General features: G+C 38.3%; 2 protein-coding genes across 2 annotated transcripts; one reads left to right on the top strand and one right to left on the bottom strand.

Moving 5' to 3' along the window:
* The first annotated feature begins 534 nt into the window (after positions 1-534).
* Positions 535-4,871, top strand: SULTR3;4 (sulfate transporter 3;4). The gene is made up of 13 exons (XM_089145173.1): positions 535-1,000; positions 1,205-1,253; positions 1,355-1,562; positions 1,644-1,815; positions 1,901-1,966; positions 2,090-2,206; positions 2,310-2,426; positions 2,529-2,655; positions 2,744-3,030; positions 3,578-3,768; positions 4,103-4,188; positions 4,276-4,352; positions 4,461-4,871. The coding sequence occupies exons 1-13, from the start codon at positions 680-682 to the stop codon at positions 4,605-4,607; spliced, it is 1,965 nt and encodes a 654-aa protein (XP_089001299.1). The 5' UTR covers positions 535-679; the 3' UTR covers positions 4,608-4,871.
* A 480-nt stretch (positions 4,872-5,351) lies between these two features.
* Positions 5,352-13,089, bottom strand: LOC149024986 (uncharacterized). The gene is made up of 2 exons (XM_089145174.1): positions 12,183-13,089; positions 5,352-7,897 (listed from the first exon to the last, which is right to left on the bottom strand). Exons 1-2 carry the CDS (start codon positions 12,404-12,406, stop codon positions 7,669-7,671), a joined length of 453 nt encoding a protein of 150 aa, XP_089001300.1. The 5' UTR covers positions 12,407-13,089; the 3' UTR covers positions 5,352-7,668.
* Between the last annotated feature and the right edge of the window lie 2,911 nt (positions 13,090-16,000).

The raw sequence follows: 16,000 nt of genomic DNA, 5'->3' as shown, positions 1-16,000 counted from the left end.
GCTAATATAAAATGATTGGTCCTGATTGATTCCCACCACATTTCCAGATATGAAGGCAGTGAAATTCAACCCTTCAAATAAAACCAAGGATTTTATTCTGTTTAGGGTCTCAAACCCTTAAAAAAAACACCTTCAAGTCCTCGTTCTTCTCATACATTGCAACTAGAATGATCAAGAAACATTTAATCAGTGCATTCTCAAAACATTCTGTTAGATCAGATGGCTAGAATTAATACAACAGTAGAAATCAGAGAATCTCTCTAAGTGTGTTTTGTAGGGCCCATAGGAATGAATATTGTTCTTTTTCTATTAATTAAAAATGTTTCGTATCTTAAGCTCCAACTGGAAAAGTGTCTTCACATCCAACATTGCTCGATCTTTACTCGTCTCTCTGGTCCTGAGACTATTGACTTCTTATGGTAATTTCAATTTCTCATTCTCCGATAAATCTTTTAGAAACGTTCATACAGTCATGAAAAAGGTGGACTTTCTTTCTCTGCTCCTCTTTGTGTCTCTGTGTGTGTGTGAGAGTCTATAAATATGAACCACTTTGTATTTTGATCTTCGAATCTCCCCCTTTGAAGCTCTAAACTACTCTAGTTTCTTTGGGTTTCCAAACCAGTCTCTGAACCACCTAAGTTGTTTCTTCAACAAGTTTGGGTGGCTCTGAGAGAGAGAAATGGGTGTCAACTCCAATAGAGTTGCAGGGCAGGAAACCACTTTGAAAATCCAGACTGATTCTTTGCCACCATTAGAAGTACACAGAGTGTGTTTGCCACCCAACACTTCTGGTTGTGAAAGGCTTAGACATAGGCTTTCGGAGATTTTCTTCCCAGATGATCCTCTTTATAGGCTCAAAAACCAGAGTCGCTTGAGGAAATTCATTCTGTCTCTTCAGTATCTCTTTCCCATATTTCAGTGGGGACCAACTTACAATCTCAGCCTTCTTAAGTCTGATGTTATCTCTGGACTCACCATTGCCAGTTTGGCAATTCCACAGGTAACCATGAAAGCTGAAACCTTCTGCTCTGTTTATCTCATGTTCTTGGTTTCAGTAACAGAGTCTGGTTTTTTGGTTCTGGAATTTGAACTAAAAGGAAATGTTTGAGGAAAATTTTCTCATGGGTCTGTTTTCTAAGAAAATGGGGGAAAAGAAGAAGCAGGATTTCTTAGGGGAGCTGAATTTGTTTTATCTTTCATGTAGGGAATTAGTTATGCAAAGCTTGCAAATTTGCCTCCCATAATCGGGCTTTGTAAGTTCTCTGTTCTGATTCAACAATGGATAACAAATACTCAATAAACTTATTTAATCCTTTCTTCTCATCTTCCCTTAATGGATTTTTTTTTTTTGCAGACTCCAGCTTTGTTCCACCATTGATCTATGCTATCCTTGGGAGTTCCAAACATCTTGCTGTAGGACCAGTGTCAATAGCATCCCTTGTCATGGGCTCAATGCTTGAAGAGGCAGTTGCTCATGCTGCAGATCCAGTTCTCTATCTTCAGCTGGCCTTCACTGCCACCTTCTTTGCTGGACTATTTCAGGCTTCTCTTGGACTGCTTAGGTATGAACTATTCATACTCTTCTTCTCTTTCCAGACCACCTAAACATGAATCATGTGCCTCCTTGCTTTGATTAATTACAGGTTAGGTTTCATTGTCGATTTCCTCTCCAAAGCTACCCTGATTGGGTTCATGGCTGGGGCAGCAATTATAGTATCCCTGCAACAACTGAAAGGGTTGCTTGGAATCGCTCACTTCACAAGCAAGATGCAAATTGTTCCTGTGATATCATCTGTTCTACATCACAGACAAGAGGTAAGCAATAAAACCCAAAATCTCACACAAACATACACAATAAAGAAAGTTCCACCTTCAGTGAATCAATTACTTTAATTTGCAGTGGTCATGGCAAACCATAGTGATGGGCATGTGTTTCTTGATCTTTCTATTGGCAACAAGACATATTGTGAGTTTTTACTATCACCTTTCAAGTAAAGATGTTTCCTATTTTCCATATATTTCAAAGTTCCTCGGTTTTGTTAACAAAATTTTATGATTTTTGTTTCCTCTCCCTTTGGTTAAATATCAGAGCTTGAGGAATCCCAAGCTTTTCTGGGTCTCTGCAGCAGCTCCGTTAACGTCGGTTATTGTGTCAACTGTTTTGGTTTTCGTCATCAGAGAGAAAGTTATTGATCACATCGCCATAGTAAGAAATTTCTTTCTATTTTACTTAACAGGAGAAAGCTTTTCTCAGAGAATTATATGGTAGCCAGTTGATTCTCACTTTCTGGCTTCTGCTTATCTCCCAGATTGGACATTTACCGGAAGGTCTAAACCCACCTTCAGCAAACATGCTCTACTTTAATGGACCTTTCCTTTCTGTTGCTATTAAAACAGGGATCATAACTGGAATCTTATCCCTCACTGTGAGTTCTACAAACCAGATCTCTTTTTGTTTTGAAGTAATGATTTCCACTTATTTGCCTTTCTAACTTAAGTTTTCATCTATATATATTGTCATTTCATAGGAGGGAATTGCAGTCGGAAGGACCTTTGCTTCCCTAAAAAATTACCAAGTTGATGGGAATAAAGAAATGATGGCAATTGGCATGATGAACATGGCTGGTTCTTGCTCCTCATGCTATGTTACTAGTGGTGAGTTACTCATCTGGATTACTTGATTCATTCAATGAAAAAACTACTGACATGATTCATAACTCTTATTTGCTTGAATGTCCATCAGGATCCTTCTCTCGCTCTGCTGTAAATTATAATGCTGGAGCCCAAACAGTAGTTTCAAACTTAATAATGGCGGCAACCGTGCTAGTGACACTACTGTTCCTGATGCCTCTGTTCAAGTATACTCCGAATCTAGTGTTGGCAGCGATAATTATAACAGCCGTTATCGGGTTAATCGACTACCGAAGTGCATTCAAATTGTGGAAGGTTGACAAGCTTGATTTCTTGTCTTGTCTCTGTGCTTTCTTTGGTGTTCTCTTCCTCTCTGTCCAGACTGGTCTAGCCATTGCTGTAAGCTTCTTTTCCTTCTCTTGGTCATGCATTCACCCCTTCATAATAGCATCTATTCCCCCCTCTTGACCTGCATGAAGTGCTCTATGTAACACATCTCTTTAGCATGTCTTACCAATGACACTCACACACATAGGCAACATCAATGGAAGGTTTAACATGAAAGATGTTTTTTTCATTGTTGGGTACTTAGATCAATGTGCCAAAAGCTCTGAAACTGATGGAACGTGTGTAAGTCAAGTCCTTTAACTTATTTCATATCAAGCTAGCCCAATCTATAGTGTATGTACAGCAGAGTGGAGCCCATTGGGCAAAAAAAAAATATTCACCCATAAAGCATGCCTGAAAAAAGGTGCTAAAATTATTAAATTGGCCCGTTTGGCCCAGTACTTAAAAGGCCCCTTTAAAAGATTCTATTCGCACTCCAAAGTCAAACTGGGCCAACCCATAGGAGATGGTGGGGAATACTGATGACCTGGTTTTTTAGTATGAAAAAAAAATTTGATGGGTTCGATCGGAATCTAACAAAATGGCCGGAAAATTTCAGATCGGAATATCAATCTTCAAGATTTTGTTGCATGTGACGAGGCCAAACACAGTTCTTTTGGGGAACATTCCGGGGACACAAATCTACCAAAATCTAAGCCGTTATGGAGAAGCTAAGAGAGTTCCTTGCTTCCTCATCCTTGGAATCGAATCGCCCATCTACTTTGCAAATTCTAATTACCTCCAAGAAAGGTTTGTTTTCGCATTTTAAGATTTATATTCACAAGGACCAAAGAGCAAACTCGGCCATTGACTGGGTGACTCAGTGATCCAAACTGGGTCTCACACCCCCAGAATAAAGATCCGGATCAGGCTTGGCTAATTCTTATCTGGGTTAGAATCAGTCTTGAATCGGCATCAAATTACCTTAACCCAGGTTTTGGTCAAGTATAGGCTGAAATCGGGACTTGTCTTGACCGATTCCAATCCAGAGTTTGCTGATCTCAAATATATAACCATGGTGTCATGGAAAGTCTTTCTTTGGTTAATATTTTGCCCTGAATTCAGCTTATTTGTTGTTTGGCAGAATATTAAGATGGATTAGAGAAGAGGAAGAAAGAATCCAGGCAAACAACGATTACTCTATCAAGTACTTAATTTTGGACATGACCGGTAAGTTGGGTTCATTTATTTATTTACTCTCTATATATCATCTAAAGGTTTTACATCGCTAACACAAAACCGTTATCTGTTGCTCAGCTGTGACAGCCATTGATACAAGTGGTATTGATGCACTGAGTGAACTCAAAAAGATGCTGGAGAAACGGTCAATTAAGGTAGAGTTGTCTATCTAATGCATGTATAGAAGCCCAAGAAAAAGAATTACTTCAAAATCTCATTACCAGTTTCTTTACTGACTTTGAATTTCTGGGCTCCTCTTGTAGCTTGTGTTGGCAAATCCTGTTGCAGAAGTAATGGAAAAGCTCCACAAATCTACCAGCATAGAGTCATTTGGAATGGACGCGCTGTATCTGACTGTTGGGGAAGCTGTTTCTGCCATATCTCTGTCGCTGTTTAAGGGTCAGCCATGAATGCCTAGCAGCCTCTCACCATGAACACTATAATTATTTGTCAAATGTTGGAGACCTTATATAACTAGTGTAGAATTATATGCTATCCTAAAAGAGGAATTTACTTTTTTTTAGTTTTTCCCCCACTTTTCCCCCTAAATATGGGATAAAAATGTATTAATAAAATTAAGAATCCCGTTGAGCTCTTATAACAAGAGGTTTTGATGTATTTGGAGCCCAGATTAATCTTTATTACTGTTACCGTGTTATTACAGAGAATACTCAGCTAGTCTTACCGTAACCCTCCCTGTTTATATTAACAGAAGATAAGAATACAAACTACGGAATCCTTATTGTATTGGCACTATATTACATGTAGGTTCTTAACAGCTTAAGTCATAATCAAGAAATCAAGCAAAAGAAATAAAACAAACCATACCTACAATAGACAAAAATATTGGTCAAGAACTGGCAACTTTAACACTTCCCTCAAGTTAGAGCATATCTACTCCCACTCATGCCCAAAACTTAGGGCATCATCGAGGAAACACTCTTCTGAATCAAATTTTTGACAAGCAAATAAGTGAATAACCCAGCTTGAAAGTCAATAAAAAGAGTAGAAACTGAATTCTCCACGCTTCATCATGCTTAAAACAACAATCAGCATCATATACTTGGTTTGCTACATTGCAAATTTAACTACAAGCAATGTATGTATATATATATATATATAGACTTACTAATTGGAAAACCAAGCTCCTGAGATAAAGCCTTTATTACCAAACTCAGTTTCATTATGAGCTGTGACCCTATGTTTAGCACTACACCAAGCTACTGTTGCATTTTTGTTGCTTTGCCAGGTAATAATGATCCCACCGGTTAATGTACACTATCCAATAGTGGATCTCCGCAAAACCATCAACACCAACCCAGTCAGCATCAGAATAACCAATTATATAGTGAAGACCATGACGATGACAAGACCAACTGACATTTGGATCACCCTTAAGATACATCAGGATACAGTATGCTACCTTCCAACGGGTTTGCTTAGGCTTTTCCATAAAACAAGGGTTGCCAGATTTAGTAGTATAACAGAACTATCCAAAGAATTCTCTTCATCACAAGCCTCAACCTCCAAATGAGGATCCATGGTAATATCAATAGATTTACAGCCAAGTGTAACAATCTCAAATAAAAAGACCGAAAATATATTTCCTCTGAGACATATAACACCCTACAGTAACAAATTACATCAGCGCTCAGAAAATATCGGAGAACTCCCAAGTCCTCCATTTGGAATGTCATAGCAGATAAGCTCACAAGGTTTAAACACCAAATAAATCATTACCTGAATAATGATGTCATCAATGAAATCACTCTAAAACCCCAAGAATGGAAAAGCACACAATGGACAAATAGCCTTAGGAAACTCACAAGTCACAACTAGAAACAACCTCACTAAATTCATCAAACAAACAAGGTTGTTGCAGACCACAAATCAGCATTGCTTGAAAGGGACCTCAAAGGACAATAGACCTCAAGGAAGGAAACCCTAGTTTACGTTCATATTTGAACAGATCTCAAAACACATTATGCAACACAGGGTGTTGAGACCACAAACCAGCATACTTGAAAGGGAGCTCAGAGGACAACCACTGGTTAGTCCCGCTCTGAAACCATGTAAAGGAAGCAAAGATGGGAAGAACAGCAAGCTGTGTATAAGAAGTCGAAAAGATGAAGGATAAGAATAAGAATTTGAGGCTGTACGAGACAGTTAGGAGTTTTAAGGAGTTTATTTATACTTACAGAAGCACATTAGCTAATGAAGGACCACTTATGTGTATGAAGATGTTAAGTGTAAAACAACTCAAGTTCTATAGTGGGCCACAAGAAAGAAATGTAATAAATTCATACTGTTACAGTGTACACAGCCTTACCCCTGCTTTTTCAGAGAGGTTGTATCCAGACTTGAGACTGTGACACTTGGTCACAATGGAGAAACCTTCACCATTGCCCTCTTTTCAAAAGCTGTCACTGTCCATGTGAATGACAAGGTTATCCTGCAGTATATCACTTTGGGAAAAAGACAGCAAGCAAAAAAGTGAGGTCACAATATATTTCACCTACTCAGTGACAACAAGATGCAAACATATTAGTATGCATTTTAGCTTTATATGATGTAAATTGAAGACAAACTTGGATTGCAGGTACCGCCTTTTATCAATGAGAAAAGTTTATGACTCAAAACAGTCCCAACAAATTACAACTATAAGGAACACCAAATTGTGAGTGACTTGACCCCTTCTACTTCACCAAAAATAATAAACATCACAAGGTATGGTGAAGTGTCACCAAGTTGCTCAATAACACCACACATAAGTAATTGCCTTAACATCAAGGCATTGAAAAGCAGCTGGGTGGATGGAACAATAAAAGAAGAATTTCACTACACATTCCATCCCAATCAGTAATGGATCAGGTACCGTTGATAGGCAACATAAAAGTAGCTGCAAACCAACAATAGGCAATAATCTTGGTCTATAACCAGCAACTTTAACAGTAACAACACAAAAATTATATATATATATATAAAGAGCACTGCAACAGTGAGTGATCATTGGTGAACACAAAAAAATACCAAATGCCTACCCCTAATTGAGCTCAAAAGCTGTTCCAGCTAAACAATGTGCCACCAATTATCTGTACTACATCTTCAGACGACTATAAATGATTTCTTCATTCATTTGGTAAATAAAACCCACCATTCTCAAATTAGATAAGCTTGTCCCAGTCTGGTATTAGAATGGGGCAAAAAGGGGAAAGGCAGTCTGAATACAAATTAATTGTTACTTGAAAAGCAAATTACCATTACAAATTTCGTATTTCCCTATTTCAGAAAGCCTCTTCCACAAAGCGGTTCTGTTTTCCCATATTGTTTGACTTGTATTCTCATATCACTGACCAGCATGGTCAATGGAACATAAAGCTCATCTCTAAGCATGCTTTGGAAGTTGATGCAACCATGGCTATTCTAGAAATCTAGTTCTCCATGGACAATCAACCAGAAAAAGGTAAACATTCACTCACTTGAATGATATCGCGTAATGGGAATTTGCTCACGTTTTATACACAGCCGTTCACCAAGCAAGGCCATTACTGCAAGACCAGTACCACTTACAACCCACCAAGTAATTGAGTATGGCCAACCTCCATAAAGTATGCAAACAAAGAGATGGACAATATAGAGAGTGGCAGCAAAATCTATGCACTTTTTAGCTCTCTCAACCAAATGAAACAAATAAAACGCCCTGTCCAGAACAAAACTGCAAGTTAGTAGGTACCAGAAATTATGGCACAAAATAAAGCAATAAAATAAGAAAGGAGAGATAAGCAGCATCAAGTTAAAGTCCCTTGCATCCAACGGAGGAAGAAGGCAGCAGCAGCAGCAGCAGCAACTTGCAAACAATTACATTAATTATATTGAATTCAATAGATGCCCACTTGCCCCTATTAAGACCTTATATAAAAGACTCAAAATAGACTCCTGAACTCCAATACAGAAAAAACGAAAGGCCTAATCCAATCCTTAACCTATTAGGAAAAATGTATGTACTATAAAACTTAAATAGACTCAAAACGAACTCTTAATCCAGCCACGGTAAAAACTTAAACAAAGACAACAGAAAAAGAATACTCCCTAAGCCTACAAGAGAATATCTTAAAATAACTTATTCGGACCACTGATTAAAACAGAAGAGGATCTACTCTTTCAATATTAAAATATAAAGATAAACTAAATATATGAGCTAGTTCTGTACTCAACCAAATCAACCCTACTTCAGCCCTTAAAAGTGATCTATTGCATGGGAAACTGATAGGCCCCTAATAACCTAGGTGTAAAAACGTAGAAATAAGCAGGGCAAGACAGCAGTAGCAGCAGCTGGTGTAGGGGAGAATACAGCAACACTCGCAACAAGGGAAAGGGAGAGGACAAATGGCAATCCCTTATTGAACAGTAACCACCACTCTGCTATGGGCAGAGGAGCAGAAACCACAGTCCAGGTGGCAGAGGAACATTGGATAGGAGCATAACAGTTTGTTAGAGTTTGTTACGGAGGCTGAAGAGAGGGGGGAAGATATAAGCAGGAGAGAGAGGGATGAAGGGGGGAGGGAGAAAAGAAGGAAGCAAGCGAGTGCTTGGGGAGAGGGAAACCTCTGGGGAATGGCATAGCTATGGTGCTGTTCTTGTTTTTTTGAGTTTTTATTAATCTCAGCAGTCCTTATCAGTTAGTAGAATTACAGTTTGTATTCAGGAGTTATATCCGATCAGTGTTGTTTAATGAAGATGACTGTTAAGTCAATATTGTCCTGCTGATATATGTTTCTGAGTTCAGTAGCTTGCTAGTGATAATTCCTATTTGTTTGTTAGAAGTAAAGGATCAATGGGGGTTTAGTGAGGGTCTTATCAGAAACCCATAGGATCAGAGGCCTAACATGCTAGAACCTAACCTAGACTTATTCCCGAAGGAAGAAGCCCAATCTGGTGATGAATCTGCATCACATGTGACATCACCTGCGTGCTGCTGCATTCATGATGGAACAGAAAATCTCTTCACACCAATCAGTACTGCTGTTGCTCATCAGGGACAAGGAAGGCCCTCTATACACATGCAGCTGTAGCTGCAGCTGTTTCTATTACCCTGCAAAGTGCTATCACCATTGAAGGACTTAAAGTCAACCACCTCCCCCCTCCCAACCCCACAACAAAAAATCAACAGTGATATTTGGAGGGTTGATTAAATCCTCCAAGAGCCCAATCGATCCAACTGGATTAAACTGCAGCACTTACCTTACAATTCGAGGTCAGCCTTCTGTTTTGTTGTTTACCATCAACTTCTAATTTACTTATGTTATTGATGATGTATGGCAAGTTGGCAACTATTAACGATCCTAATGTACACTGGTTCTTTGTGAGCTACTTCTGAATTAAGTTAGGGTTTTGAAACCAAAAACACTGATCCTAAGGATTATATTATGTATTTCACTATTTCTCTGGTTCGCTCGTGCTTATTAATTTGAGATGTCATCATTCTCTTCTATCTAATTTGAGTTCCATTGATCTATTTGGGATTTTATTTATGTCTTTCTTGTTCTTTGAATATTTAAATTTGAACCTGAAGGGGCTTTAGACCTATTCTGGTTCTTGTCTAACAGTGTAGGCAAACTTTTTACCAGTTTATTAGCCTCTTCAGCTGGTTGGTTCTTTAGTTATTGTGTTCAGTATTTCTGTCTTATTGTTCTCTAAATCAAGGTCAATGCAATTTAGCCAACATGTTAGTCAAATGTATTAGGACTGATATTGCTTGTGCATCACGCACAAAATCAACATATCTAAGGACTTCAATAGGTGCATGTTGAAGTGAGGTTCAATATTAGATGGGGGAAATTAAAGAAAAGGAAATACCCAGACATGGATAAAAAGGGCAATATACACCTAAACCAATCAAGTATCCAACAAAAGGAAATCAACATATATAGAAATCAAGCAGGCTCTAGCATATTACAAGTTAGGTGGTACCAAGAACCCACATCTCACTCTACTTCATGAAAGTTGAAGCCCAAAAACAATATGTTGCATGGAGAAATAAGCCCCTCAGCCCAATTCAGATGCGTATAAAAAACAAAACAAACCCAAAAAAAATCAACTTACGAGGATGGTGGAACTAGGACAACATGCATCATTTAGTCCAAGGATCAAATGGTAATTAGAAGAAAAAAAACCTCTGCCAATTCAGATGCGTATAAAACCAAGACAAAACCAAAATAAAAGGAAAAAAATCAACTTATAAGGGCAGTGGAACTAGGACAACGTGGATCGTTCAGTCCAAAATGATCAACTGGAAATTAGAACGTTGGAACTGGACAACCAAACCACTAATTAATGCAATCTCAAAATTCAGATTATGCATCTTAAATGTAAACAGGCCCAATAATCGGTGGTAAAATTTGAATTACAGAAGCAACTCTGTTGTTAAGGGAAGAAATCAGATGAATGGAAAAGAACCAAAAAGAGAAAAGATCAATTTGCATTTTTAAGGAAACAATTTGCCTGCACAACTCTACAGCATCAAAACTCTTAGAAAATTCTACCCCCCCCCCCCCCCAAAAAAAAGGCTCATTTATTCTACGCAAATCATCTCTAATCGATGAGGGTTTGTATGGCACATATAAATACCTTCTAATTGACTCATAAAAAATATCCCTGATCATTCTAATACACTCAATAAAGCAAGTAAACTCAAGATAGAACTCTAACAAACTATTAAAATCTTAATCTAACTCAGCCACTAAACCACTAAGCCCATGTGTTAAGTATCCTCATTTTATGAGTTCACAAATTAGGTTCACCATGCAACAAAAGTTCCCAGCCTATAATATAACTAGTCGAAGTCAATCTCAGCCCATCGGACTGCCACCAGAACCTTAGGGGTCTCCCACGCTTGGATATATACCTCCATACAGGATTAATGTCTAATGCAACTGCACTATCAAATATCAATCCCAAATCATTGGTGATGAACAATGCCGTATTCCTTTCTTCAAATTCTATAGGAGGCACTACAACTGGCAAGTCTTCTTTTTCTTTTTTTTGTATTTCAGTATTGTATTGCTTGCTGATTTTTGGATTGGGTTTCTACTATGATAGGATTGCTCCTTCCTCTACATCAACTACACTAACATTTTAAATTTTTAACAGAAACCCGCAAAGTTTGCCTATCAAATTCAGCTACAGTCAACAATCAAGAAGCCAAGTTCCATCAAGTTTAAAATTACGGGAAATGGTACAAAATGAATAATCCGCAAAATTTTAAGATCAGTAAGAAAAGCACCATATACTTGAGCATTAGCACTTATTGTAGCTGCAAAAATCTAGAGCAATTTCTACCCACAATAATGATGACAACACAAAAAATGATTGAGTAAAATTAACAAATAACGACATCAAATTTAAAACCCTCCCCCACCCCCTTAAGAAAAATGCAACTTGTACAATATTTCCAATTCTTATGTGCTTTACATCGACACCTAATGTAACATCTCACCATCCTATTGACTCTATACAACTCCTAATGTTACTTGACTCAGAAACATAAACAGTGGCTCTTAGTTAAACAGTAGATCCCTCAAAAGCCAACAGCCACAGGTGCTACAGTTGAGCCCAAAATCCAATTCCTAATTCTAACAGTCAGCAATAGATAGAAGTCATATTCAGGTGTGATTACCCAAGCATCTAACTCAATTTCATTTAGAAAAAAAAATTCAACTCAAGTTAGTAACTTGCTGAACGTGCTCACTAACACTTGACTCTACAATACCCACGATGGTATGCACACGAGTAAACATGATCAAGTGAAATCCCATGGAAAAGAAAAAAAAAAAACAAAAATGGTATCACTTTGACGAAGAAACTGCATGCACCAAAATAATCGTTGCTATATTAAAATGAGATGGAATTCAGCAAAACAAAACCATTTGTATATGAAAAAACAAATAAAAGAAAAACATATACCAAAAGAAGTAAGAGATCCTTACCCGGCAAACGCGCTGAGTAGAAACGAAAAAATGATACACCAACCAGTTACCGTGGAAATGGTGAGAGTAGAGTAATCAAAGAAATAAATAAGGCTCATCCGTGATACCCGAGTCCCAACAAGAAGGAAAATGAATAGTCCCAAAGTGACATAATACAAACATTGAAGGCACACAATCTGGGAAAGAATAAGCCAGGGATCCCATACAGTCGCCCCATAGAACATGACTTTATCTCCTTTCGATTACAGAATTCGTCAAACAAACATCCAAGCCCTCACAGCTCCAGAAATGTTTCGATCTGAAACCTGAGGTCAGTCTCAAATCCCTTCACGCCTTATAATCGGTATAAAACCTAAACGCAAAGCGTAGCTCGACTATTCAACGAATGCAACAACTCAAAATCAATCAGCGCCTAACCTCTTACTGAAACCTCAGTTCAAAATCGACATTGTTTTCTGATCTTTGTCCACAAGAATCCGGTTTCAAATTCAACCTAATTTGCCTACCATTATTATCAATAATCTGAATTCAAACTCTCAAAAACGCAACATTCACCTGTGTATCGAAACGACGAACGAATGAACAAAATCCAACAAATCAGCAACTACCCACTGCATTTCATCAAACCAAGAGGAGGATCCATCAGCGTAACTGGCAACAGAACCTCCACAAATCTAGAGTCTCAGATCTGCCATATCCAAGTTGAACCCAATTTTGGGAATCACAGTCAACAAATCTTCACAGTTGGACCCTTCAAGCCTTCTTGCTTTTTAGGTTCCAGGTATTCCATTCATCTAACCCAATCTAAGATAAAAATTTAAAAAAAAAAAAAAGCTTAAACAGATACCGAATGCGGAGGTAGAAATACTGAAATAGAGCTGCACATTTTCCAGTGGGAACTTCGAAGGAAATATTCTCAAAATAAAGCGGTTAAAGCCTCGATCTCGCACGGAAAGTCTTGAGGTGGCACCATTCCGCGGCATTTTCTTTGTCAGTGACGGAAACACCCTTCCTTAGTTCCGTAATGCCTGGATAACCCCAACACCTTTATTTTCAGATCAGACATCAAAATCGGAATCGGTATCGCGATTCGCGCGGCAGGGATCAAAGGATGATTGCAGGCGCCACGCGATCTTAAAGCCGGGTTGATTTGCGAGTCAGTTTAGTCGAGTAAGAAATAATGGGGAAAATTAGGTGATTAATTACTTTTAGATTTTATTACCAATTTACCACGACCCCAAAAAAAAAAAAAAACTACTTTAGGTTCCGTACTTCCATCATACTATCCTATCATCATACTATCATCATACTATCTTATCATATCATACTACTATATAAAAGGAAAACCTCCAACACTTGTGGCACATATTTTTTTAGATCAAAATACCCCTCCTAAATAGACATCAACCTTCTCAAAAAACCCGGTATCAAACAACCGCACCCCTTAAAAATCATACATTCTCTAACAGTCACATACCTTTTCGACAGCACCCCTTAAAAATCATACCTTCTCTAACAGTCACATACATTTTCGACATTAATCGTATCTTTCCAAACCCCCATGCACCCGTTCCTGCTTAACGAACAGGCTAAGCAGCCCAAACGTTGCCTCCAAAACTACCACAAGGAACCCCACGTAGGAAGCCCAAGCGACACCCCCACAGAAGGCTTTGGTGGAGAGCCCAACGTGCCAACTACGCAAGAGTTGATCATAGGGCGCCTTCTAGCCAAGAGAAGAATAGAATCATAGGGCGCCCATTCTATGTGCTTGAGACTACAAAATTCATCTTGGTTTGGAGTACATGAGAAGACAGTGAGAATTATAGTCTTTTAATGGGATACACACATGCTTCGTGCGTTAGTTTCAGTCCATCTCTGTCACTGTGTTCTTATAGTAGAGGCAATGAACTTAGTTATCGCTCTTCATGCACAGGATTTCGTCACCATTTTTCTTCAAAGATTTCTTTTACCAGTAGAGGTTTCATGGAATTTCGCCGTAGAAAGATTCTCTACTCTCTGGAGGAGCATATGGGAAGCAACAAATTAATTGGGCTTCGGGCTTCAAGCGAGCAAATGCATTCGTCTCCCGATAACCAAAGAATTATTGTTGCCTCTGCGGTAACGGTGGTTTTAGCTATTGCGAACTGCGTTCTTTACAAGCTTGCCCTGGTTCCTTGAAGCAGTATCTTTTCTTCCTCGCTCAGGTCACGACTTTTGGGTAATTGGATTGATTCTTACTCTTTTTTGGATTGATTCTTATTTATGTTTCGTTCAATATTGCTTGCTTTATTGGTGGGTTTTGTAATGTAAATTCACAGGTATGTGGCAACTTATTTCTCTATCCTCTTAGCAAGATATCGTGCTGGGAATGTGACTGATGAAATGCTAGCAGTCCCCAAGAGCCGTTTCATGGCCACTGGAATTTTAGAAGCACTTGGAGTTACTGCTGGGATGTCTTCCGGAGGTATGTTCAACTTGTTATCTTATTACTCTTCCATTAATGTGCTCGGTGGCCATTCTAAAGGGAAATCACAACAAAATAAATTAAGAATTGTGCAGATACAAACATCCGAAAGTATGTCAGTGGGTTCTTTTATTTGATTCTCATAATCCCTTGTAACATTCGTTAAAAGTTTTTCAGTCTAGGTTTTGATAATTATTCCATTAACGTGAATTTTAGGCCATATATTAGAATCAGTTCCATATTCATCCATGATGAGGTTCTTTATTTGTCTCCCCATGTTTACGCTGCTTCAGATTTCAGTATAGATGTTGCTAACTGTTTATGCTTATTGGGACCTGAAAATCAATCCCAATTTCCTTCCCAAGAAGCTGTTCTTTGCGAAGAAGGTTAAGACTGAACATTATGACTGTCCTTCCCCAGTCCTGCGCAGGGTACAACCTTTGTTGCGCATAAGCACACGACTAACTGATATGTGCAAATATTTTGCCTTTCTTACAGGCTTGAATTGAGTTCCAGAAATCCAGAATTTTTTTAATAGGAAACAGAGCATGGTGTATTTATGACAAAGAAAGTAGCCATAAACTACATTTTATTCTGAAGGACCTGAACTGTCCTAAACTCTTTATTGCAGCAATGCTTCCAGGACCCGCTATTCCTATTTTAAATCAGGTAATCTCATCAGTAAAATTAAGTGCAAGTCAGCAAAGGTTTCAATTTGTTTATGGCTATTTATTAGCCTTATATATTATGCCTGATCAATTCTTTTCAAAAACTTATTGTTTATCACATGCCATTGAATAAGTGATCTGTTGCTTGTGGGCCGTGACTTGTAGGGATCTTGATTTCCATTAAAGCATTAAATTAAATATGGGAACTTATTTTATCTAATTGCAGCCATCGGTTTAGCTTGTAAGTCTTAGATTTAACTGAGTCATGATGGGGTTAGGGAGCGTGGCCATGCATCTTTATGACAAGCTCTACAATGAACAGGCTAAGCAGCCCAAACGTCGCCTCCAAAACTCCCAAAACGAACCCCACGTAGGAAGCCCAAGCGACACCCCTACAGAAGGCTTTTTAGGTTTTATATGGTGACTTAGGTGGGTTTAAACATGATGATTGTGAACTCACTTTTTATTCTTGCTAATCCTTCTTTTTCTAGACTAGCGACTCCAATCTTTAGCTTCATGTGATTGATTTTTTAGCCTAAAACAAAAGCATGACAAGGAATATTTGGAATTTGTGGAATTATTTCTCATCTTGGCAGTTCAATTATTCCTTAGTTTTGCAGTAATTTATTTGTTGCCACTATTGGGTCCTTGATTTATGGCGGGAGGTAATAGATGATTCATAATCC

Source organism: Hakea prostrata, chromosome 2 (assembly GCF_041222555.1).
Source record: "Hakea prostrata isolate BN-2017 chromosome 2, UWA_Hpros_2, whole genome shotgun sequence".
NCBI classification, from domain to species: Eukaryota; Viridiplantae; Streptophyta; class Magnoliopsida; order Proteales; family Proteaceae; genus Hakea; species Hakea prostrata.
Note: the sequence above shows the minus strand (reverse complement) of the source record. Positions and strands in the feature narration are given on the sequence as shown.